At 50.4% G+C, this 25,770-nt stretch overlaps 1 protein-coding gene across 9 annotated transcripts; it reads left to right on the plus strand.

Moving 5' to 3' along the window:
• Positions 1 to 25,544, plus strand: LOC137426789 (vitelline membrane outer layer protein 1). Of its 9 annotated transcripts, none has more exons than XM_078779000.1 (7): positions 4,180 to 4,250; positions 4,393 to 4,448; positions 4,692 to 4,799; positions 4,912 to 5,112; positions 16,529 to 16,784; positions 23,672 to 23,781; positions 24,331 to 25,544. In XM_078779000.1, exons 5-7 carry the CDS (start codon positions 16,572 to 16,574, stop codon positions 24,623 to 24,625), a joined length of 618 nt encoding a protein of 205 aa, XP_078635126.1. In that variant the 5' UTR covers positions 4,180 to 4,250; positions 4,393 to 4,448; positions 4,692 to 4,799; positions 4,912 to 5,112; positions 16,529 to 16,571; the 3' UTR covers positions 24,626 to 25,544. The 9 variants fall into 9 exon arrangements, with proteins under 9 accessions (XP_067971781.2, XP_078635126.1, XP_078635128.1 ...); XM_078779002.1 differs by having other exon boundaries at positions 4,425 to 4,448; positions 4,692 to 4,817; XM_078778999.1 differs by having other exon boundaries at positions 4,425 to 4,448.
• Positions 25,545 to 25,770: the final 226 nt, after the last annotated feature.

The following is a 25,770-nucleotide window of genomic DNA, read 5'->3' on the forward strand; positions in this document are numbered from 1 at the left end:
TTTAACGCCCATCCGAGGTACGGCACACATTGATGATTCACCTGCCTGTAAAACACTGGGATGACAGTTTATAGTTGTATCAGGATTCTAACCCAGGCTAGACAGCACAGAGGTGAGTGTGTGTACCCCTGGGTCATCCTCCAAGCCCGAGAAGTACTAGAAAATGTTGTTTTGTTTGTTTTATCTAAAGTTGAACACATCACACACTTTTCATTGTTGTTCACACATTCTTTGCTGTTTGTTGTTGTAAAAATTTTATTGTGTTGAATTGGAATTTTTTTGTGTGTGTGGTATCACTTTTGAGGATAGGCACAGATTTAAGAGTGTGTTGTTCTCTTTTATCACAATGTCGTAACATTTCTGCAATGGATTCCTTCCTGTGTGGTTATGCCTTTCTGCTATGCGATAACTTCTGCGCATTGCATACCTTCCTGCGTGGTTACCTTTCTGCTATGCGATAACTTCTGCGCATTGCATACCTTCCTGTGTGGTTACCTTTCTGCTATGTGCTAACTTTTCTGCAATACTGTGCCATTCTCAGTGAATCACAAATAAACCATTTTCATTTCTACCAATTCCTTTTGACGTATTATTATGGATCCTTCACTGGTAAGGTCAGCCTGAGCAAGACCCTTTTTTGCATTGTTCTGATGTTTCTGATAAATCAATCGGATTGCATCCAAAGAGTGCGAGGAAGTGATGAATCACAAGTCTCTGACCAAAGCAGCTGAGCCTATCCAACATTCAAATCCTCTCCCTGTGCAGCAACAGATAGCATAATGTTTTTTATTGGTTTGGGATAGAGGGGATTTGGCCTAATTACCATCTAAGGACATTCAAGTTGAGTTACAAACAGGAAATGGACATTTGTATCCATGAGATTTCAGTCATTGGAATAACCTGCTCTCATTAAGGATGACATGCAGGTTTCATTCTGCGACAGTTTTTATTGGTTCAAACTCTTCTGTGGAGTATTTATTTATTTATACCTGCTTGTCCAGCATTGGATTTCATAAAAGCAGGTTTCCTTTTTAAATTAATTTTATTTCCAAGAAAAGCACTGGTTGGGGACTTACCCAGGTGGGAAGCAATGAAAAACTTCAATTTCTTCTCACCAAACCTCACCAAAGATTTCTTCAAATTAATTGTTTGGATGCTTAAGGGATGGAGATGTTTTTTTACGGTTTATCTTAAAATATCATTTTCTTCCCATTGAACTGAAGTGGTGTATTAAATGCTTTTTTGATTTCCTTTATCCTTTTTTTTTTGTACACAGAATCGAGGCTCGTGAAAGAGCTAACATTTATCACACAAAAAAATCAAGCAGACACACAAAGTATATAATAAGGGGAGCGGCAGACAAGATGGGGAGAGAAGGGGAAGCACACAAACACAACATTTGAGAGCAGGGACATCTGGAGATCTGTGGGAGGGAGAGGGCTTGGGGGGAGGAGGCGTGGGAAGGTGGTGGGGGGTGGGGCGGGGTGGAAGAAGTCGAAAAACCGTGCCGTCGCCGACAAGATCTCCAAACCATACTTTCATGTGATGGTGCAATTAATGATTTGAAGACAAAAAGATAAAGACTTACAGTCGTGGCCAAAAATATTGGCACCCTTGCACTTTTTTCAAATAACTCACAATTTTCTCTAAAAAATAAGTTGAAATTGACAAAAGTATTTGGTCTCCACATTTCTTTATTTCAGTGTTAATATTACAGAACCTTTGTTTTTGATTCAGAACTTAATATATCCTTTTAAATTAGGAAATAAAAATAAATGGCATTGACCTTTGGCGGAGACCCAGCTTTCTGACACTGGGTTGAACATTGTGCCCCAAAATGCTTTGGTACTCTCCTGATTTCATGATGCCATGCACACATTCAAGGTACCCAGTGCCAGAGGCAGCACAGCAACCCCAAAACATCACAGAACCTCCTCCATGTTTGGCTCGAGGGAAGGTGTTCTTTTCTTTGAAGGCTTCATTTTGTTTTCTACAAACATAGAGATGATGTGCTTTATCAAAAAGCTCTAATTCGGGCTCATCTGTCTACAGGACATTCTCCGAGAAGGATTTTGGCTTGTTCAGGTGTGTTTTGGCAAACTTCAATCAGACTGTCTCGTCTCAGCAGTGGGGTCCTCCTGGGTCTCCTACCATAGAACCCCCTTTCATTGAGTTGGCGATGGATGGTGCGAGTTGAAACTGTCGTACCTTGTGTCTGAGATGGACTTGTAGCCTTGAGATTGTCCATGCTTGGCTACAATCTTGTCTGACCTCAGACAATTCTCTGGTTTTCTTTTGCCTAGGTCACACATAGGCGGATATTTTGGCGACTACCGGCGACTGCCGGCGATCAAGATTTTTCAGCGACTACTGGCGATGTCGGGCGGTCAAATATGGTCAGGCGGCAGTATGGCGACTGCAGGCGGCCACATTGCGCCTGCATTGCGACGATGCCCCGAGTGGGATGGCGACTGTCGAAGATCGACGACGACTGCATTGCGGATGCACGGCGGCAGCGTGGCGACAGTCTGGCGGCTAGATTACGACCGATGGCGGATCGCGGCGACTGCATTGGGGCCGGGTGGCGGTTTACTCCGACGTCCGCAAGACTGCAATAAGACCGCCGGCGATTGGAGACGATTCACACAACTTTTTAAATCTTTATTTCTCTATTTTACATTTCACTTTATTCACTTCAATGATGTATGACATGAAGCATAAAGATGTTTGATGTACAATAAGAAAGTTAATAAAGATGTATCATTGTAATGTAATAATCAAACTTTTCTGCAGGGAGAGAGAATGGAAATAAAGTCCAACAAATTATTTCCACTGGTCCCAAGTCCCATAAATAAAGTTTCCAAAGGACCAAAGTCCCAAAAATAAAGTTCCCAAAAGTCCCAAGTCCAAACAATAAAGCCATATCCTTGTCGGCACCACAGGACCTCACTCCACGGAGACCCTCACACCATCCTGTCTTGCCATGGAATCGTGGTATGTCGTAATGCAGTCGCCAGGCAGTCGTATCTTTGTCGCCAATGGCCGTAACTCGGCCGCCACTAGTCCTACTGCTGTCGTCGTCAGTCTCCCATAGCCGCAGGGGAGACGTGGCAGTTCTTCTGTAGTCGATATGCAGCCGCAACAGTGTCGGCCCGTAGTCGGGAAGATGCCGCAGGAAGGCCGTATGGCATTCGCATCTCTGCCGTGCTGGCTGGTGGGGCGATTGCGGAAGACTATGAGCGACTGGGTTGCGGCCGCTTTACGCTCTTATTACGGATACCGACGACAGCATGGCGGTTCCATCACGACAGCATGGCGGATTTTTTTCCATTGCGACTGAGCGCGCCGTTTTTAAACATTTTAAAAACTTTTTGGCCCCTTTGCGACTCTTGCCGACTGCAGCCGACCTGGGGAGGATAACCACGACTACAGGCGACCGTCCATTACGGTTTCATTACGATTGTCGGCGGATGGTGGCGATTTTTTCAGTCGCAAGTAGTCGCCGACAAATCCGCCTATGTGTGACCTAGGCATTTCTTTTCCCCATGCTCATTGCGTGGTGTATATTTTGGTTGTATATAACATCAGGTTGTATATTTTGGCCGCTATTGACGTTAGAGTGATTCCTCGATAGTTTTTTGTAAGCCCTCAGTCGCCTTTTTTCTGGAAAGGCAATATACATCCTTCCGTCCATCTATCTATTGGATTTTGATGGTATACAGCATTACATAAATTCAGTAAAATCTCATCGAATTCACAGTTTCCAAATCTCGGCTGGAATGTCATCTAGACCACAGGCGTTTCCCGTTTTGAATGTTTTGAACGGTACACACAGTGACACAAAACAGCAGAATTTTTTTTTTTTTTTTGGGATACATAATCGAGGCTCGTGAAATACAACAACAACAACAACAACATGCATTTTAAGGCCATTTTCCCTGCTAGAGCGGGGGTCGTGAAATAGCTAACATTTATCACACAAACAAATCAAACAGACAAACAAACAAAGTATATAAAAAGGAGAGCGGTAGACAAGACGGGGAAAGAAGGGGAAGCACACAAACACAACACCTGAGAGCAGGGACATCGGGAATGTGCGGGAGGGAGAGGGCCCGGGGGAAGGTGGCGTGGGAAGGGGGGGCGGGGTGGGAGAAGTATAAACACAAGGTGACTCCTTTTGACTCCTTTTCCTTATTCAAACTGGTTGAATGAGTGATTTTCATATTGCAGGCACCTGCAACTCACCATAGGTGAGTTCAATTCCAGAGTAAAGGAGAATCACCTGCTTGAACTCTAATTATTTCTAACAACTTCTAAAAGGTGCCAATAATATTGTCCTTACCCTTTTAGTATTTCTGTGTGGAATAAGCTAAGATGTAGTAATTTTTTCAGCTTTTTTTGTTTTGTTCCACTGCAACCCAAAGAAATACATACAGTCACGTGAAAAAGTAAGTACACCCCATGTAATGTTTTGACTTTTTCAACATATTTCAACATACAGCTATTTGCTCTTCATTTCAACAATATTGATAGATAAAGGTGATATAATACTACTACTACTACTACTGCGTCGAGCTAGCTCGGCATTCCATGACACGTTTCTTCCATTCCACTCTGTCACTCATGGCATTAGGTAGTTCGTTAACCAGACCCAGTATCATTTGTAAGCTGATCTATATATGTTTTCGCAGGTCTCCCTGGTGCCTGTTTGCCATGAGTTGGTAACCAAAGTAAAACATCGCTTGCGAGCTCATCTTTGTTTCTCCAGCAGTGCCCATCGAATCTTAATCTGCGTTGACGTATGGTTACACTGATTGGTGGGATTTTTGCATACAATTCATATTTTGTGGGGTGCTCTTTCCATGAGATGTTAAGGGCTGCTCTGAGCATGCGAGTGCATGCACCATCCAGGGCCTTTTCTAGTGATGATCTCAAGGTCCATGTAATTGCCCCATATACAAGAACTGATTCAACAGCTGCTCTAAAGAAGTTTCGTTTCAGCTCTATTGGAAGCGCAGATTTCCAAATCTTGCCTGGACTGTTTAAAGCTCCCCAAGCCTTTCCAAGTCTGATGTCGACATCTCTTTTTGTGGAGGCGATGTTGCTTCCCAGGTATGTGAATTCGTCAACCTGTTTGATGTTTTCATCATTGAGTGATTTTATGTCTACAACTTGATCTTGATTAAGACTGATGTACTCTGTCATCGAGGCATTTATGTAGAGACCAATTTGGCTGGCTACTTCTTCAATCTTGTGTAGTAGTGTCGCTGCATCCTTGTTATAGTCTGCTAGAACCGCAAGATCATCTGCATAATCTGCATCTGTAATCTTCTTGGATGGGTATCGCCGACCTTTCCGTTTACTTTGGGTAAATCCAAGTTCATTGTTGGTGTCTATTGCTTTGCATAGCACATAATCGAGACATATTATGAATAAATAGGGAGCGAGGGTATCACCCTGTAAATCTCCTGCCATGATGTCAAAACAGTCTGTATCGCCGTCAGGTGATCGGACTATTGCATGCGAGTTCTTATACAGCATCATGATGGCATTAACTGTCTCCTGAGGTATCCCGAATGCTAGCAGTATCTCCTTCATCTTACCTCGATGGATGGAGTCGAAAGCTTTCGAGAAATCAATAAATAGGAAAACAGCAGGAGGATTTTTTTAGCTTTAACGCCTTCAAGAAGACGTCTAATAGTAAGGATTTGTCCGGAGGTCGATCTACTAGAACGAAAGCCATTTTGATTTTTTCGCCGAACTGGTTCGATATGCGGTCTGATTCTGTTTAATAACATCAGGTTGTATATTTTGGCCGCTATTGACGTTAGAGTGATTCCTCGATAGTTTTTTGTAAGCCCGAGGTCGCCTTTTTTCTGGAAAGGCAATATACATCCTTCTGTCCATCTATCTATTTGATTTTGATGGTATACAGCATTACACAAATTCAGTAAAATCTCATCGAATTCACATAGTTTCCAAATCTCGGCTGGAATGTCATCTAGACCACAAGCTTTCCCGTTTTGAATGTTTTTAAGAGCTTTATGGAGTTCATCTATGGTGAAGGGACCATTTTTGATGTCGAGTTCATCTGAAATCACAGGAGTTACAGGGGTGGATCCAGGGGGGGGGGTGCAGGGGGTGCGCACCCCCCCCCCTTCGATCCAGGATGAGGGTGCAGGCGGTGCGAATCTGCTGAACTGTTGGACCAGGGAAGAACACAAGGAAGTGCAGAAACTTCCAAGAACGCACGAAATGCCGTTTCTGACGATCAATTTTTTAAAAATTTCCTGGGGGAGGATCCCAGACCCCCCTTCCCCCCCCCCCCAGCGCTATAGTTTCATGCACCTCCCCGTCTTGAAATTCTTGGATCCGCCCCTGAGTTCTAACTTCATCCTTGATTGTAGGTGGCTTCGCTTATAAGCTTTGGAAATGCTCTTGCCAGAGTTTCAATCGTTCTTCTTGGCTGGATGCTTTTAGTTTGGATTTGTTTACGCATTTCCGTCCGCTTATCTCGTTTACAGTTTTCCAGGCCACAGCAGATTGCTTGTTACTCGTAGCATTATTTATCATATCAATTTTTCTCTGGAGATAGTCAATCTGTTCTCTCTCATAAGAATCGGTAAGTGCAGTTCGTGTTTCGTTGTAATTCCTGATGTTTTCCATTGAAGGTGCAGAGTTTTTAATTTCTGCCATTTTGTGTAGCTCTTTGCGTTTCTGGCATATTTCCTCCGTTTCCCACGGGATCCGACTTTTCCTCTTTGGTTTCAAAGGAATGGTACCAGAAGCAGACTCTCTGCAGGCTGTCTCAAAATTGGCAAATGTTTTATTCGGCGAGTTTGTTGTATTTTGTTCTTGAAGAGCAGCAAATCTATTTTTCAAACAAAGTGAAAAGGCGACACTAATCGGTGTGTTCTTTTTGAGACAAGACCAGTCATAAAGTGGTTTACTTTTTTATTTCATTTTATTTGCTCGAAGGCTCAAGCGGCTCCTTGCAGATACAATGCGATGGTCTGATCCTACGCTTATAAAAGAGTTGAATGCTCTGCAATTTCTGACACTGTTTTTCCATTTCCGATTAACAATAATGAAGTCAAGTTGTGCTTTTGCTCCATTTGGTGCTGAATGTGTCCATAGCTGTCCTGGTCTTTTCTGAAAGTGGTATTTGCGCATAAAAGGTTATTCTCTTTTAAGAAGTTTTTCAGCATTGTGCCATTTCTGTTAGTGCGAACATGATATGAAAATTTAAAGCCTTCTGATGATCCGAGTTGTGCATTAAAATCCCCTCCGAGAGTTAACATGTGATGTTTCGGTACCTGTCTGGTTACTGATGAGAGGTCTTGATAGAATCTCTCAACTTCTACTTCATCGTGTACATTTGTGGGACTATAACAACTAATTACTGTTGTTTGAGGGTTTCCATTAAAAGTAGCTATTGTGGTGTGGGAGCACACACGTTGAACAAAGGTAGGACACAACGCTTTGGTTATCATCGAGCTCTTTATTCATTGCTCACTCATCCGCACTGGAGCGCTCCGGGCTGCGCACCCGGTGTATATCCCGCGGCCACGCCTACCCCTCGGGCGTGGCCGCCGCCCACTTGGTGCGTGGAATGATGCCCTCACGCCAGTGAGCTTTCGTGTCCGCCACACGCGCCCCCCCAGAATTCACGCACACCTGGAGGGCCAGTTTGCGGGGCAACCGGATGACCCGGCCGAAGCGCCCTCTGGCGACTGGCGGCGTCCGGGGTGCAGGGATGCCTCCGGTTGCACCCGGGATGGGTGCAGGACCGGGGGGCGGCGTGCCGGCGGGCCTGGGCGGTGTGCCGGCGGGTCCGCCCGCAGGGGGGCGGCCCCGACGCGGGGGCCGAGCCACCGGTGGTGGGTGGTGCACGTCGAGGTGGGCCGGCTTGAGGCGATCCACCGAGACGCGGTCGGGAGTGCCGCCGATGTCCAAGGTGAAATGTTTCACCCCGGTCTCCAGCATGCGGAAAGGCCCGTCGTATGGGGGCCGCAGTGGTGTCCGGTGGGCGTCGTGCCGGACGAAGACGTACTCCGCGGTGCGAAGCTCCGGGGCGACGTGCGTAGGCGGGTGCCCATGGTGCGCTGTCGGCACCGGGGCGAACCTCCGGGCGGTCTCCTGCAGCGCGGAGCGCTCCTGCGCCACGGACCATGGTGCCGTGGGGTCGGGGAGGAACTCGCCCGGCACCCGCAGCGGCTGTCCGAAGACCAACTCTGCCGCGGATGTGCGCAGGTCGTCCTTGGGCGCCGTCCGGAGGCCCAGCAGGACCCAGGGGAGCCTGTCGACCCAGCCGCCGTCGTGGAGGGTGGCCCGGAGCGCGGCCTTCAACGAGCGGTGGAACCGCTCGCACAGGCTGTTGGCCTGGGGGTGGTAGGCCGTGGTTCGGTGCAGCTGGACCCCGAGCCCCCGCGCGACCGCCCCCCAGAGCTCCGAGGTGAACTGGGGGCCACGGTCGGACGAGATGTCCGAGGGGGCGCCGAACCGGGCGAACCAGGTGGCGATTAACGCCTGCGCGATGTCCGCCGCCGTCGTCGCCGCCAAAGGCACAGCCTCCGGCCACCGGGTGGTGCGGTCCACCATGGTGAGGGCGTGGGTGAAGCCCCGTGAGGGGGGCAGAGGTCCCACCAGGTCCACGTGCACGTGGTCAAACCTACGTGCCGGCACCGTAAACGGGGCCAATGGGGCCTGGGTGTGCCGGTGCACCTTCGCGCGCTGGCACGCGAGGCACGTCCTGGTCCAGCCGCGGACGGCCTTCCGGAGGCCATGCCAGACAAACTTGTCGGCGACCAACCTCTGGGAGGCCTTCGTGCCCGGGTGGGACAGGCCGTGGATGGCGTCAAAAACCTGGCGCTGCCAGCCCGCGGGCACGATGGGGCGAGGCCGCCCGAGGGAGACGTCGCACAAGAGGGCCGCGCCGTCGAATGGCACCTCAGTGATGCGGAGGCCCGTGACGGCGGTCCGCAAGGCCTGGACGCCGGGGTCGGCGGCCTGGTCCGCCGCCATCCGGGCATAGTCGATGCCAAGGTGGACTGCGTGTCGACGGACCGGGAAAGGCAATCCGCCACCGGGTTGTCCTTCCCCGCGACGTGCCGGATGTCCGTCGTGTACTCGGACACGGCCGAGAGGTGACGCTGCTGCCGGGCCGACCACGGCTCGGCGACCTTGCCCATCGCGAAAACCAGTGGCTTGTGGTCGACGAAGGCCGTGAACGCACGGCCCTCGAGCAGATGGCGGAAGTGCCTGACCGCCAGGTGAAGCCCGAGCAACTCGCGGTCGAAGGTACTATAGCGGCGTTCAGACGGGCGAAGCTGCCGGCTTAAGAATGCCAACGGTTGCCAGGCACCACGCACCCATTGCTCATGCACCGCGCCCACCGCGTAGTCCGAGGCATCTGTGGTGAGGGCGATCGGGCGCCGGGTGCGCGAGCATGGTGGCGTTAGCCAAGGCGAGCTTCGCGCCCGCGAACGCCGCGTCCATCTGCTCGGTCCAGGTAACGTCACCTTTGCCCGGCTTGCCCTGGAGGGCCTTGTGCAAGGGGCGCAGGAGCTGGGAGATGCGGGGCAGGAACCGATGGTAAAAGCTTACCATGCCCAGGAACTGCTGGAGCCCCTTTGTCGTGCGGGGGCGTGGAAACCCCTTCACCGCCTCCACCTTGGCCGGTAGGGGGACGGCCCCGTGCCTGGTGACGCGGTGCCCCAAAAAGTCGATGTCGGCGATGCCGAACCGGCACTTGGCGGGGTTCACGATGAGGCCATGCTGGCCGAGACGTTCGAAGAGCGTGCGGAGATGGTGTAGGTGCTCTTCGCGGGACGCGCTGGCGACGAGGATGTCGTCCAGGTACACGTAGACGAAATCCAAGTCGCGCAAGACGCTGTCCATTAGGCGCTGGAATGCCTGAGCCGCATTTTTCAAACCGAAGGGCATCCGAAGAAATTCGAAAAGGCCGAACGGCGTGATGACCGCCGTCTTCGGGATGTCCTCCGGCCTGACGGGGACCTGATGGTAGCCGCGTATGAGGTCCACCTTTGAAAAGAAGGACATGCCCGCCAACCGGGCGGAGAAGTCCTGGATGTGGGGGACGGGGTAGCGGTCGGGGGTGGTGGCATCGTTGAGGCACCGGTAGTCCCCGCATGGTCGCCATCCCCTGCCGGTCTTTGGCACGATGTGAAGCGACGATGCCCAAGCACTCTCGGAGCGCCGCACGATGCCGAGCCGCTCCAGCATAGCGAACTCCGCTTTAGCTACGGCGAGCTTCGTCGGCTCGAGGCGGCGTGCCCTGGCGTAGACCGGTGGCCCGGCGGTGGGGATGTGATGTTCCACCCCATGCTTGATGGCCCCCGCCGAGAAGGTGGGCTGCGTGAGGGCCAGGAAACCCACGAGGAGGCGGGTGAATTCGTTCGCTGCCGGAAGCGTACAGATGAACCTGGCCGGAACCGAACCACTCAGCAAGCCACTCCGCGAGCCGCTCGATGAGCTGCTCCGGGAGCTGCTCAACGAGGCGGGCAGGGCGCAAGCGAGCGAGCTGAACGTCTCAGCCTGGACAAGCCTTCTGTGCTTGACGTCCACCAGTAGACCATTGGCACACAGGAAGTCCGCGCCGAACAGTGCCATAGGCACGTCGGCAGTGACGAACGACCATCGGAAACCTGCCCTCCGAACCGCAGAGAAAGGCAGCTTTTTCCATACGTGCGAATGGACGTACCGTTTGCGGCAAGCAGCGCGGGGCCCCAGCCCGCGGACTGCTTGTCGGACGTACCGGCGGGAATGACACTCACCTGCGCTCCCGTGTCACACAGGTAACGGCGCCCGGATAAGGTGTCCGTGATGAACAACAGGCTGCCAGTATGGCCGACGCTCATGGCAGGAAGCGAGCGCCGGCCTGGTCGTTTCCCGACCTGCCAAAAGTACAAGGCGGGCGACAGGACCTGGCCTTGTGGCCGAACCTGGCATGGAAATGGCACCAGGTCTGGCCCGGTGGTGGTCGCCGCACCGGTTGCGATGAAGGTGGTGGGCGGGGCGTGGCGGTAGCCACGCACGGATCCGCCAAACCTACGCCGCGCTCGGAAGGAACCGAACGCCATGCCACGCGGCGATCTGCCAAACCTACGCCGTATTCGGAAGGATCCGAACGCCATGCCATGCGGCGATCCGCCAAACCTACGCCGTGCTCGGAAGGATCCGAACCACGTGCGCCGTGCGTGGCGCCGGGACCCACGACGGCCGTGCTATATGCCGGCCGCGCGTCGTGGGCTGCGAAGTACTTGTCCGCCTCCCTGGCCAGGGCCCGCGGTTCCGTAATGGTCGACCCGGCCAACGCGAGCCGCACCTGTACAGGCAGTGCGCGGAGGAAGAGAGCATGGAACAGGAAATCCGCGCGGCCGTCGCCGAGCAGGGCTAGCATGTAATCCATGCGGGCGGACGGGCGTGTGTCGCAGAGGGCGGGAAGGTGCAAAAGACGGTCGGCGCGGTCGGCCTCTGGGAGGCCAAATGTATCGAGGAGCAGCTGCTTGAGTGCCGCGTACTTGCCCTCGTCCGGCGGGTGCCGGAGGAAGGACACGACGTGCGCGGCCGTGCCGGAGCCAAGGGCAGCGACCACGTAGACGTACCTCGTGTCATCCGCCGTGACGCCCCGGAGCTGGAATTGGGCCTCGGCTTGAAGAAACCAGGTGTCGGCCTGCGCTTCCCAGAACTCCGGCAGCTTGATCGCGTTGATGGCCATTGCGCGTTCGGGGGTTCAACTATGGTTGAACCAGTCGGAGGTCACCAATGTGGTGCGGGAGCACACACGTTGAACAAAGGTAGGCCACAACGCTTTGGTTATCATCGAGCTCTTTATTCATTGCTCACTCATCCGCACTGGAGCGCTCCGGGCTGCGCGCCCGGTGTATATCCCGCGGCCACGCCTACCCCTCGGGCGTGGCCGCCGCCCACTTGGTGCGTGGAATAATGCCCTCACGCCAGTGAGCTTTCGTGTCCGCCACACTATCATAATTCTCGATGATATCTTTTCGACTTTATTGAGAGCTTTGTATGCATGGGGACTAACAAGCATACCTACTCCACCAATAGATGCATTTCCGCTATTTTTCCAGGCAGAAGAGGTTATTAGTGTCCAATTTTTGCCAACATGTTCTTCTTTTATCAGCATGTCATCATGTATAAATCGATGTTCTTGGAGGCAGATGATGTCTTGTTTTGTTGCTTCAGCTGAGGATATTAGTTCTGGTGTTTTTGATACTTTTAATCGTGTTTGCACATTTAAGGTAGCAATATATACGACTTTCTTTCCTTTCATAAGTCTTGATTTGTTTTTTGTATTCAGTGTAGTGTAAAGTGTAAAAAGGTGTAAAGTGTAAAGTGTAACGGTGATATAATATAACAAATATAATGAAACATTTACATTTTGTAGTCCATTGTATAATTTAAATAAACATAAATGCAAATTTCGCATAAATGCAAGTTCATCAGTCTTGATTTGTTTTTTGTATTTAGTGTAGTGTAAAGTGTAAAAAGGTGGAAAGTGTAAAGTGTAAAGGTGATACAATATAACAAATATCATGAAACATTTACATTTTGTAGTCCATTGTATAATTTAAATAAACATAAATGCAAATTTCGCATGTGGAAAAAGTAAGTACACCCCTACATTTATCACTACTTCAAATACCTAAAATTAGAATAAGGTGCACCAGCTCAGGTGCAAATGATTAGAACATCGTTAGAGAGGATCTTGGAGGAACCTGTCTTATTTAAACCTCAGACATTTCGTTTGGTTTGCTCTTTGTTGTTGAAGTGTGCGGCGTCACCATGCCTAGATCAAAAGAGCTCTCTGAGGCCTTCAGAAAGAAGGTTATAGATGCCTACGAGTCTGGGAAGGGATTTAAAAAGATCTCCAAACAATTTGAAATCAATCATTCGACTGTCCGGAAGATCATCTACAAGTGGAGAAGATTCCAAACAACTGCCAACTTGTTCAGGCCAGGCCGCCCCAGCAAGTTCAGCCCGAGAGCAGACCGCAAGATGCTGAAAGAAGTCTCTAAGAACCCCAGAATGTCATCACAGGACCTACATGTAGCTCTTGCCACTGTTAATGTCAAAGTGCACGAGTCTACCATTAGAAAGAGGCTGCACAAATTTGATCTACATGGGAGGTGTGCCAGGAGGAAACCTTTGCTGTCCAGAAAGAACATCAGGGCAAGACTAAAGTTTGCCAATGAACACCGAGGCAAAGACCAGCACTTCTGGAACAATGTGCTCTGGACAGATGAGTCAAAGGTAGAGCTATTTGGCCACAGTACCAGAAGACATGTTTGGCGAAAACCAAAGACAGCATTTGACCACAAGAACCGAATACAAACTGTAAAGCATGGTGGTGGAAATATTATGGTTTGGGGCAGCTTTGCTGCATCAGGGCCTGGGCAGCTCACCATCATAGAATCCACTATGAATTCTTCATTGTACCAGAGGGTGCTTGAGGATAATGTGAGGCCATCTGTCGGAGAGTTGAAGCTCAACCGAAGGTGGACCTTGCAACATGACAATGACCCTAAACATACCAGTAAATCCACCAAGGAATGGCTGAAAAGAAAGAAATGGAGGGTTCTGGAATGGCCAAGTCAAAGCCCGGATCTAAATCCCATCGATATGTTGTGGGGGATTTGAAACGAGCTGTGCATGCAAGAAACCCCTCAAACATCGCACAGCTGAAAGAATTCTGCATGGAGCAGTGGGCAAAAATTTCTCCCAGTCGATGTCAGAGACTGGAAGACAGTTATAAGAAACGCCTACTTGAGGTTGTTTCTGCCAAAGGGGGCAATACCACCTATTAGAGCCAAGGGTGTACTTACTTTTTCCGCATGCGAAATTTACATTGATGTTTATTTAAATTATACAATGGACTACAAAATGTAAATGTTTCATGATATTTGTTATATTATATCACGTTTATCTATCAATATTGTTGAAATGAAGATCAAATGGCTGTATGTTGAAATATGTTGAAAAAGTCAAAACTTAAATGGGGTGTACTTACTTTTTCACATGACTGTATGTGGATACCAAAATATTTTTTCAATTCAACAATTTTCTGGAAGAAATGGTGCATTATTTGAAAAAAGTGCAAGGGTGCAAATATATTGGCCATGACAGTAGGTTAGAGCCTGAAGCCCAGAAACGAAGAGTCGACAAAACATGATGGGACACAAGAAACAAGAACACAACTTCGTCCAACCGTCTGGTACCAGACAATCGGATGAAACCCGATGGTGCCTGCTGTCCCAAACGCTGCATGGAAAGCGTCCACTATGACCACAGACGCCAACTCTTTGACACCTTCTGGAGGATGACCAATAAAATGGAGCAGGACCTCTTCTTGTGCAGCTCGATGTCTGAGATGTCGGTCCAGCGACACTACAACAAGGCGAAGCCTCAATTGACACGCCGACAGCACACTCGCTGTTACAGTTTCTAGTTGGAAACAGGACCAGTGCAGGTGTGCAAACTGCTCTTTCTCGGCACTCTCGGCATCTCCAGCAGGCGCCTGGAACGTGCACTGAAGCGGCAATAGATCCCTAGTGCCAAGATGTCTCATCCGCTGGATGTCTACCCCAAATATTTTGTGAGCGCTTCATCCTGTCCACCACCAATTCTTCCAAAACCGTCGGGTACGTGGTGACGTCTGTGGTCCACTTGAAACATGTTGAATCATTGACTTGGATCCCCGTCGATGATGACCAAGAACATTTTATGTAGTTTAGTCTGCCCTACTGAATGTAGTTTTATCAGCTGCATTTTCTCTTCCAAACAGAACCATTGCTGTGTTGCGATTACATCGGAATCTTTATCTTTCATTCGTGATTCTCTGCTGGGCAATTCGCAGTCTGTTTATTAAAAGAATTAGGGTGTATTGGGGCACTTGGAGGCAGAATGGGTGTGGGGAAGGATGAGATCAAGAGGAGGAGGAGGAGGAGGAGGACATAGTGGGTGAACAAGGTGAATAAAAGCTCAAACATAGCAAGAAGAGGAAGGGAAAATTGGATGTAACAAAAACTGTTCTCGTGTCTGTTCCATCACGGATTTTTGTGCTTCCCATGACACAGGTTTGCAACTGACTTGGATGCCAGCTTTTATATCAAGTTTGCCCAGGAAAGGCCACAGCTGATCATGAGCCCAAAAGTTTGAGTGAATGAATTTCACTGTTGTTAAGAAAGTAGATTGGAAGGTTTGCCAGACGGTCTTTTCGGAGAGACAGATTGTGAGAGTGTGCGATTTGTCAGGATTGAAAGACATTCCAAGTGTTTGCCAAGCCTTTGATTCTATCAACGTCTGAAAAGAGGGAATAGGCTTCAGCCTGTCTGAAGGATGACTTATAGAATCGCCAGCAGAGGGCGTGGTCATCAGCAAATAGACAAGGATTTTAGAGACAGATCATTGATGAAGATCAGGAATAGGACTGGACCCAGAACACTGCCTTGGAGCACTCCGGCCTTCACAGGGAGAGGAGATGAGGACCCGTTGAGCCACACGTTGCCGAAGAGAGTAGAGGAAGTCAGTAAGCCATGTGTGGAGGTGGCCTTGGATGCCATAAGAGGAGAGTTTGGAAAGCATGGCTGGCTATTTGCCTGTGATATCAAATGCTAGACATAGTCATGGCCAAAAATATTGGCACCCTTGCACTTTTTTCAAATAACACAATTTTCAAGGGTGCCAATATTTTTGGCCATGACTGTCTGGCCAGAGACATTCCCGGCTCTCGTGTCTGTCCCCTCATGTATTCTTTTTTGTGCTTCCTTTTTTCTTGGTTGTGCATAATACTTGTCATTGAGCCCTGAATAACTACCTTTGTAAGATTGTTCCAACATTAATTCGTGTGAATGGATAATGGCAACCTTCAGCATGTCTTCTGGATCCAACTATCTGGAGCACCTTTATTAGCACCTGCCTTTCCTCATTGCCTTGTCGTGTGGAAACCTCTATTCACCTTCACTCTTTCAATCCTCTTTTCTCCCGCCTCTGGAACAAACTCCCTCACTCTCTTCAATCCCACTCCTCGCTCCAGGTCTTTAAAACAGCTGTTCACCACCATCTCTTATCTTCCCCCGTCCAAAACCTTGATCTTTTCTACCTGCGTTAATTCAGCCCAGATCAACTTTTTTGAAATATCGACTTCTTTCCTGGAAGTCCTAGCAGTGTCCATGTGTTTTTTTGTTTACCTCTCCCCCCCCCCCCCCTTCCCATGCCTTCTCTCCCCCAAGCCCTCTCCCTCCCACAGATCTCCCGATGTCCCTGCTCTCCATCTTGTTCGCCCGCTCCCTTTATCATATGTTTTCAATTTTAAAAAGCCTTCAATTTCTGATATTTTTCCTTTTCATTTGGGCTTCCCAATTGAAGCCCCGCCCATGGGGCGGGTACCGCTAGTAGATAAATGACGACCGAGGGCTTCGTCATTTGGGACATTCTCTGATTTTTTTTTGTTTGTTGTTTTTGTCCATCGATTCAACGACACCAGGTTTGGTTGAACGGTGTCCAAGGTTACTAACTTCTGTGCAGAGATGTTTGGTCAACTACTCGCTCTACTTGGGGTTATTTTCGCAACACAAGCCACAGGTCTCCGTTGTGGAAGTCTCTTCGAGAACTTGTACGGTATCTACGCCCACCGTTCTGGTGCGACCTCCATGACGGTTGAAAATGGAGGACGTTGGGGTGGTTGGTGCTTCAAGGAGTTCTGTAAACCAGGAACGTATGCCAATGGCTTCATTATGAAAGTGAGTTTTACTTCCTATTGCAAAGGCCTGTGTGGTGGTGTCTTCGCCGACTGAATCTTTCCTAGGTTTAACTGAGTTTGGTTTACAATGCTGTCTGGATACGTGTTAAAGGTGCTGCTGTAGCGGCTACCGCTGGGTTTTCACAATCGCCTTGCACCTATCAAGGACGCGGAGCGATCACCATGCCGGGCTCGTCCAGGACGCCCGGGCAGGCTCGCCCTCAACTTGCCAGGCCGCAGCCAGGACGCTGGGCCACGCCCCCTCTCGCCTTTCCTGGGCAAACGCTCCGGGATAATATGTATATATATTGCTGCCCGATAAACGGGCTTTTCAGAGTGCCTGAGTGTTTGGTTTGATTAAAGCAACTCGGATGAATTCCAGCTTTTTGTCGCGTCCATTCTTCCGATCGACGTGGGAGCCCCAGCTCCTTCATTGGTGACCTACCGACATGGACACGGCAGTCGCCCTTAAACTGCCTACCTTCTGGGAGGCTCACGCGGCGGTTTGGTTTGCACAGGCGGATTCCCTGTTCGCCCTGCGAGGCATCACGGCTGACGACACCCGCTTCCACCATGTGGTAGCAGCGCTCGGTTCGGCCACCGCGGCCCGCGCCCTGAGCCTCCTCGAGAGCCCGCCAGCCGCTGACAAATACGGCGCGATTAAGAAGCTTCTCCTCGACGCTTTCGTCCTCCCATTGGCGGAACGCGCACGGCGCCTGCTCGACCTGCCCGAGCTCGGCGACACGCGCCCTTCCGAGCGAATGGACTACATGCTTTCACTGCTCGGCGAGCACTCTCCGGCATTCCTGTTCCGGGAGCTGTTCCTCCGTCAGCTGCCTAACCCGGTACGCCTCGCCCTGGCAAGCACGACGATCACAGATCCCCGGGCCCTTGCCAGAGAAGCCGACAAGATCTCCGCCGCAGGACAGCACATCGCAGCGGCGACATTGGACCCACCGCCGTCCGACGCAACACCCATGGCGCCCGAGCATCCGGCACGGTCGACGACCGAACTGCCGACGCAATTGGCGGCCGCTACACCGAGCCGACCACCTCCAGCACGACGACCGGGGCCTCCACCTGACCAAGCGTGGTGTTACTATCATGCCAGGTTCAGACAGAAGGCCCGGACATGCCGACCCCCGTGCACCTTCGGCAGGCCGGGAAACGGCCGGGCCGGCGTTCATTACCAGCCATGAGCGCCGGCCACACGGGCAACTTACTGTTCATCACGGATAAAGCGTCCGGACGGCGCTTCCTGTGCGACACCGGCGCCCAACTGAGCGTCATACCCGCCTCTGACCAGGACAGGCAATCCGCGGTTTGCGGCCCCTCCTTGGTTGCGGCCAACGGATCGACCATCCGCACCTTCGGCCCGCGCAACGTCACCCTCTGCTTCGGCGGCCAACGCTTTGCTTGGACGTTTGTAACCGCAAACGTGCCCATGGCTCTGCTAGGCGCCGACTTCCTCTGCGCACACGGACTGCTGGTGGACGTCCAACGGCGTCGTTTAATCAACGCCGAAACCTTCAGCTCCCTGGTATGCACATTGAGCAGCTCCGCGCCGACCGAGCTGGCATGCGCCGTCCCGGCGGCGAACGAGTTTGCTCGCCTGCTCACGGAGTTCCCGGCCCTCACGCGGCCGACGTTTTCGGCCGTCGCAGTACGGCATGGGATCGAGCACCACATACCAACCATGGGCCCGCCGGTCTACGCCAGGGCCCGCCGCCTCGACCCAGCCAAGCTCGCCGTGGCGAAGGCCGAATTCGACGCGTTGGAGCACCTCGGCATCGTGCGGCGCTCCGATAGCGCGTGGGCCTCGCCACTGCACATCGTGCCAAAGCCGGGGGGTGGATGGCGCCCGTGTGGCGACTACCGCCGTCTCAATGACGCTACCACCCCCGACAGGTACCCGATCCCGCATATCCAAGACTTCTCCGCCCGTCTGGCGGGACGGGTCATTTTTTCGAAAATTGATCTCATACGGGGATATCACCAGGTACCTGTCAGGGCGGCCGACGTCCCTAAAACGGCAGTCATCACGCCGTTCGGCTTATTCGAATTCTTGCGGATGCCGTTTGGTCTCAAGAACGCGGCTCAGGCGTTCCAGCGCTTGATGGACGGCGTGCTGCGTGACCTGCCGTTCCTTTTCGTTTACCTGGACGACATCCTCGTCGCCAGCACGTCCCGGGCCGAGCACCTCCTCCACCTCCGAACACTGTTCGGGCGCCTCAGCGAGCACGGCCTCATCGTCAACCCGGCCAAATGCCACTTCGGCACGACGGCCGTTGATTTTTTGGGCCACCACATCACCAAGAACGGGGCCGTGCCGCTGCCAACCAAGGTCGAGGCCATCACCACGTTCCCGCGTCCCCGCACCATAAAGGCCCTGCAGGAATTCCTGGGAATGGTGAATTTTTATCACCGCTTCGTGCCCCGCGCTGCTCAACTCATGCGGCCCCTCTACGAAGCCCTCCGGGGCAAGCCGGCCAAGCACGACATCGCCTGGTCCGCAGCAATGGATGCGAGCTTCCAAAGCTCAAAGCGGGCCCTCGCCGACGCAACACTGCTCGCTCACCCGGTGCTCAACGCTCCCATCGCCCTTACCACGGATGCCTCCGACTACGCGGTGGGCGCCGTACATGAGCAATGGGTGAACGGGGTTTGGCAGCCACTCGCTTTTTTCAACCGGCAGCTCCGGCCGAACGAGCTCAAATACAGCACGTTTGACCGGGAGCTCCTCGGTCTACACCTGGCCGTCCGCCATTTCCGCCACCTCCTGGAGGGCCGACCTTTCACGGCGTTCGTCGACCACAAGCCGTTGGTTTACGCCATGGCCAAGGTCACGGAGCCGTGGTCGGCCCGCCAACAGCGCCAACTCTCCGCCGTGTCGGAGTTTACCACGGACATCCGGCACGTCGCCGGCAAAAACAACGCCGTGGCCGACTGTCTTTCCCGGGCCAGCGCGAACGCGGTCCACCTGGGCGTGGACTTTGCGCTCATGGCGGCGGACCAAACCACCGACACCACGGTGCAAGCCCTCCGGGCGGCGGACACGGGCCTCCGCCTGGCCGACATCCCCTTCGCGGACACTGTCCTGCTCTGCGACGTCTCCCAAGGCCAGCCTCGCCCCATCGTGCCCGTCACCTGGCAACGCCGCATCTTCGCCTCCCTCCACGGCCTTTCCCACCCGGGCCGGAAAGCTTCCCAGAAGCTGGTGTCGGCGCGATTCGTCTGGCACGGCCTTCGTCGGGACGTCCGCGATTGGACCAGCACCTGCACGGCCTGCCAACGGGCCAAGGTCCACCGACACACCCAGGCCCCGCTGGCACCTTTCACCGTGCCCGAACGACGTTTCGACCACGTCAACGTGGATCTGGTGGGCCCCCTCCCCCCGTCACGGGGGTTCACACACCTGCTCACCATGGTGGACAGAACCACCAGGTGGCCGGAGGCCGTTCCCCTCGTCTCCACCACCACCGCCGACATGGCGCAGGCTTTCATCGCCACCTGGGTCGCCCGCTTCGGCGCACCGGCGGACATCTCGTCAGACCGCGGACCACAGTTCACCTCCGAGCTGTGGGGCGCGGTCGCCCGCAACCTGGGGGTCAAGCTCCACCGTACTACGGCCTACCACCCCCAAGCAAACGGGTTGTGCGAGCGATTCCACCGCTCCATGAAGGCCGCGCTCATGGCCGGCCTTCAAGACGGCGGTTGGGCCGACCGGCTGCCGTGGGTCCTTTTGGGCCTCCGCACGGCCCCCAAGGAGGACCTCCAGGCATCCACCGCCGAGCTTGTCTATGGCCAGGCGCTACGCGTCCCGGGCGAATTCGTGCCCGACGCTACCAGTCCCTGGTCCGCAGCTCACCAGCGCTCGGACCTCCAGGAGGCCGCCCGACGGTTTGCCCCCGTGCCAACATCCCACCACGGTGACCCCCAGTCCTACGTCCCCCCAGCACTTCGCACAGCGGAGTATGTTTTTGTGCGTCACGACGCACATCGGGGGCCACTCCGGCCGCCGTACGACGGGCCCTTCCGGGTGCTGCGACGGGACGACAAGTCGTTCGTCATCGACATCGGCGGCAGGTCAGACCGGATTGCGGTGGACCGCCTCAAGCCGGCGCACGTGGACGTCGACCACCCACCACGGGTGGCCCTTCCGCCGCGGCGAGGCCGCCCCCCGTCCACGGTGCCCCCCACTCGACCGCCCACCACCACACCAGACCCCCTCCCACGACCCGCCAGGGGTCGCTTCGGCCGGGTCATCAGGACCCCCCTCAAATTGACCCTGCCGGTGCAAGTCGATTCTGGGGGGACGTGTGTAGCGGCTACCGCTGGGTTTTCACAATCGCCTTGCACCTATCAAGGACGCGGAGCGATCACCATGCCGGGCTCGTCCAGGACGCCCGGGCAGGCTCGCCCTCAACTTGCCAGGCCGCAGCCAGGACGCTGGGCCACGCCCCCTCTCGCCTTTCCTGGGCAAACGCTCCGGGATAATATGTATATATATTGCTGCCCGATAAACGGGCTTTTCAAAGTGCCTGAGTGTTTGGTTTGATTAAAGCAACTCGGATGAATTCCAGCTTTTTGTCGCGTCCATTCTTCCGATCGACGTGGGAGCCCCAGCTCCTTCACTGCAATATAAAGTATGTGGGTCATGTCACTTGGACGATAGAACCTGAGACAAAAATAGTTTTTGTCTCCACATAGTGCATGGCCAGTAGAAATACAAAACGTTCATAATTTGCCAGTTTTCTATGGCTCAGGCTGTCCAACCTCTGAGCTCTACCAGGGCAGTATGCGTGAGCCAGACCATAATGGGTGGGGTTCAGGGCCCTCCTTCTGGCCCAGAAAACCTGATGATTTTAGGAGCTTTCATGCATTCTCAGTTTTTAACCGCGATTTTACAACACTGTTTTAGTCAATAATTGCTCCGATATTTGACCATTGACAGTAATAACTTAAAATTATGTTGTTAGACTTTGCACTGGGATATGACCTGAAACACTGGGAAATGTGGAAATGTGACCTGAAGATGCAAAAGACAGGATCTGGATCCACCCATGGTTCTCATACCGTGTCCTGACCTTCCCATACACACTGACACATTACACTTTGTTGGTTGTCATTGTGTTGTTTCTCGATGTCATCACTTGTCGATTGTTGCTTTCTTTCTCGCCATATAACTGAAATGAGTGTGAACAGCATAGCAGTAGCTGTAACAGAGTCGCAAGGTATAATAACTTGGTATAAAAATGCTTCTGACAAAATGAAATAGTGATAGTGGAAACAAGATGATAGATATCTCATGTATTAATGTCATGTAAATTAGAAGCAACTAGGACGACACTCTTTGACGTCGCGACGTCGACTGATATGCCTCCGCCCACATTATTACATCATTATAATACTTGTACCAAGTTTGATTTAAATCCATTCAGCTGTTCTCAAGTTATAACATTTTTACCTGACATGACCTCTGACCTTTGACCTCTTGACCCCAAAATCTAATCAGTTTATTTTTACATCATTATACATACCTGTACCAAGTTATAATTTAAATCCCTTCAGCTGTTCACAAGTTATCACATTTTTACCTGACATGACCTCTGACCTCGGGCCCCAAAATCTAATCAGTTAATATTTACCATCATTATACATTTCTGTACCAAGTTTGAATTAGATCACTTTAGCCGTTCTCAAATTATAGACCTATTACAGACTTCGACCTTTGACCTCTTGACCCCAAATTCTAATCAGTTTATCTTTACATCATGATACATACCTGTACCAAGTTTGAATTAGATCACTTCAGCCGTTCTCAAGTTATAGACATATTACAGACTTTGACCTTTGACCTTTGACCTTTTTACCCCAAATTCCAATCAGTTCACCTTTACCTCATTATACATACCTGCACCAAGTTTTACGAAGATCCCTTCAGCCGTTTTCAAGTTTTCGTGGTAACGAAAAACTATCATGGATGGACGGACGGACAACCTGAAAACATAATGCCTCCTCCGGCGACGGGGAGGCATAAAAAGTATAATCTGTGTTTTGCAAGAAGACTATAGATGTTTGCTGATTGTGCACTTAAAAGGTTCTGCAGGAGCTAAAGGTATAAGGGGTGTGTTTCAATAGGAGTTAGTGTCTAAGGAGTCAAAAGGGTCTCATCTCTCAAGCATGTACAAAGGGTCGAAAAATGTCCATGTGGGCTAAAGCTCTAATTGGTCAAGGGTTCAAGCTCTCTAATCTATCTTAAGGGTGTAAGGGGTCAAAGTGGTGCTAAGGTCCAAGGTGTCTAAAGTGATTCAAGGGTAAAGGTCTAAAGGATGAAGGGATGTAAAGGTGTTGAAAGGGTCTTAAAGGTAAAAAGGGTCTTGCAGTCTAAAAGTGTTGAATTAAGGGTCTTTAGGTTATTGAGGGTGTTAATGGTCTTATGGTCTTAATGGTCTTCAAGGGCCGTAATGTTTTAGAGGATATATGGGTTATATAGGATCTCAAGATATAGAGGGGTGTAAGGGGTCTAAAGGATGTAAATGTCTAACAGCATCTAAAGGGTCTTCAAGGGTCAAATGGATCTAAGGCTAAGCCATCTAAAGGGTTGAGAAGTTTAAAAAGTACATTGCAATAGTACGTAATTAATAGACATATAGTCACATGGCTTTTCGGTGTTTTGCGTTTTTTTCTTTTTTTTTTTCTTTCTTTTTTTTGTATGCAAGATCGAGGCTCGTGAAAGAGCTAACATTAATCACACAGAAAGACAAACCGACACATAAAACATATAACATCGGGAGCGGTAGACAAGATGGGGAGAGAGGGGGAAGGACACGAACACAACGAACACACATATATTGTCATCCTGATATCTGGATCATTTTCTTCCAGGTAGAACCTGCTCAAGGAAGAGGTGATGACACTGCTCTCAATGGCATTACTATTTTCTGTTCTTCTGATAGCAAGAAAAATATACAGAGTATTGCTTCAGAAGTAGCTTGGTGAGTCTCTTGCTTGTAAATATTTTTTTATTTTTTTATATTTTTTTGTATACAAGATCGAGGCTCGTGAAAGAGCGAACATTAATCACACAGAAAGACAAACAGACACACAAAACAAATAACATCGGGAGCGGTAGACAAGATGGGGAGAGAGGGGGAAGGACACAAACACAACATTTGAGAGCAGGGACCGAGAGACATGGAGACATCGTTCGGGTTTGTTTTGGTATAATAAAGATTACTTTGAATGTTGAATGATTTTCACAAAGCAGAGGCAGCAATGGCCAGGAGTTGACCTCTGATTACCAACATATTGTAGAATGGGAATTTACAGTGGCTGGGGCATCACTTGCAAAATGGGATATCAAGAGGTATTACCGTCGCACCTTTGGGTTTTCTTTGCTCTTTGAGATTTTTTCTCTCATTTTCCCATTGTTGCAGAACGCCTTTATAATTCATGGTAAAAGTACAATGATGTCCCCTAATTTCTATGTTCCACAACTGTGATGACTTTAAAATATCAAAATCTATTAATTTCATATTTTGCAGGTGGGGGGGTTGGACAAGGCCCAAGTGGTGCCCTTCAGGCTACCTGTCCACTTTCCGTCTTCGTACAGAGCCAGCACAGGGAAAGGGAGATGATACTGCTGCTAACAACCTACAGTTCCGTTGCACAGACGGCACGACTCTTTCTGGTGACGGCACAAACTGGGGTTCATACGGAGCTTGGAGCCAAACCTGCAGAGGAAAGGGGATCTGTGGTATGCAGACAAAGATTGAGAATAAACAGGGAAGGGGAGATGACACAGCACTCAATGATGTGCATTTCTATTGTTGTTATTGAGGAATTGTAGTGCATTAATGGAAGGTCAAGGTGGCGTAATGTGCAGAATCTGTTAACTTTTTGGCGCTTATTCTTTGAAGTATAAAAGACCGTGCAGGGGATTTAAAAAAAAAGTCGAGGCTTGTGGAAGAGCTAGAACATAGAATGGACCAGGATGCAACAGAACAAATGGAACAGTAGAAAGTGAGGGGGGACACCAACAACAGGGTTGTAGGACAAAATAGAGGGAGACTTGGTCAGATAAAGGATGTGGGGTAAGGGAGATTCATGGGGTGGATAAAATGGATACAGAAGGAAAAATTGGAAGGAGGTGGGCTTGGGGCTGTGGGTTAACGGTGATAGAAAAGATCAGGTTTTGGATTGGGGATGATCTGAGATGGGGGTGCACAGCTGTCTTTAAGACCTGGAAAGAGGGATGAGATTGAAGAACATGTGGAAGTTAGTTAAATGGCGTCAAGCTGAGGATTTCACAACAAATGTAACCCAAAAATGCTTCATAAGGAACAAAAAATTGCAGAATAATTCCTTTTTTTGAAGAATTCATAAAATTGCAGAATAATTCCTTTTTTTAAAGAATTCATAAAAATGCACAATAATTCCTTTTTTTGAAGAATTCATAAAATTGCAGAATAATTCCTTTTTTTGAAGAATTCATAAAATTGCAGAATAATTCCTTTTTTTAAAGAATTCATAAAAATGCACAATAATTCCTTTTTTTTAAGAATTCATAAAATTGCAGAATAATTCCTTTTTTTTAAAGAATTCATAAAATTGCAGAATAATTCCTTTTTTTTAAGAATTCATAAAATTGCAGAATAATTGCTTTTTAAAAAAGATTTAATAAAATTGCAGAATAATAAGTATTAACTTGATCACTTGTCTTGCATGTGCAGAAAACACAATAAATGTGTAAAATGTGGTTTCTTTAGCATTTGTTAAAAAAAAACTGTTATTGGTGTTTCTTATTATCTGTTTATCACAAGACAACTAGCCGGGTGTTGGCTTAGCGGTTAGGGTGCTGGCTTGGAATCCTAGGATCCTGAGTTCGAATCGAGCGTTGAATTAACGCCAAGGGGGTTGACTCAGCCTGTCATCCTTCCGAGGTCGGCAAATTGAGTACCAGCTCTCTGGTAATTGGGGCACTG

Source organism: Myxine glutinosa, chromosome 5, assembly GCF_964187855.1.
Source record: "Myxine glutinosa chromosome 5, kmMyxGlut1.1, whole genome shotgun sequence".
In the NCBI taxonomy this organism is placed as follows: domain Eukaryota; kingdom Metazoa; phylum Chordata; class Myxini; order Myxiniformes; family Myxinidae; genus Myxine; species Myxine glutinosa.

Excerpts from the sequence above, each read along its gene's own strand:
- LOC137426789 (XM_068115680.2), top strand. The coding sequence starts at position 16,572 with ATGTTTGGTCAACTACTCGCTCTACTTGGGGTTATTTTCGCAACACAA. Across the intron at positions 16,785-23,671 it reads CCAATGGCTTCATTATGAAA|GTAGAACCTGCTCAAGGAAG; the intron begins GTGAGTTTTACT and ends ATTTTCTTCCAG. Across the intron at positions 23,782-24,330 it reads ATTGCTTCAGAAGTAGCTTG|GTGGGGGGGTTGGACAAGGC; the intron begins GTGAGTCTCTTG and ends CATATTTTGCAG.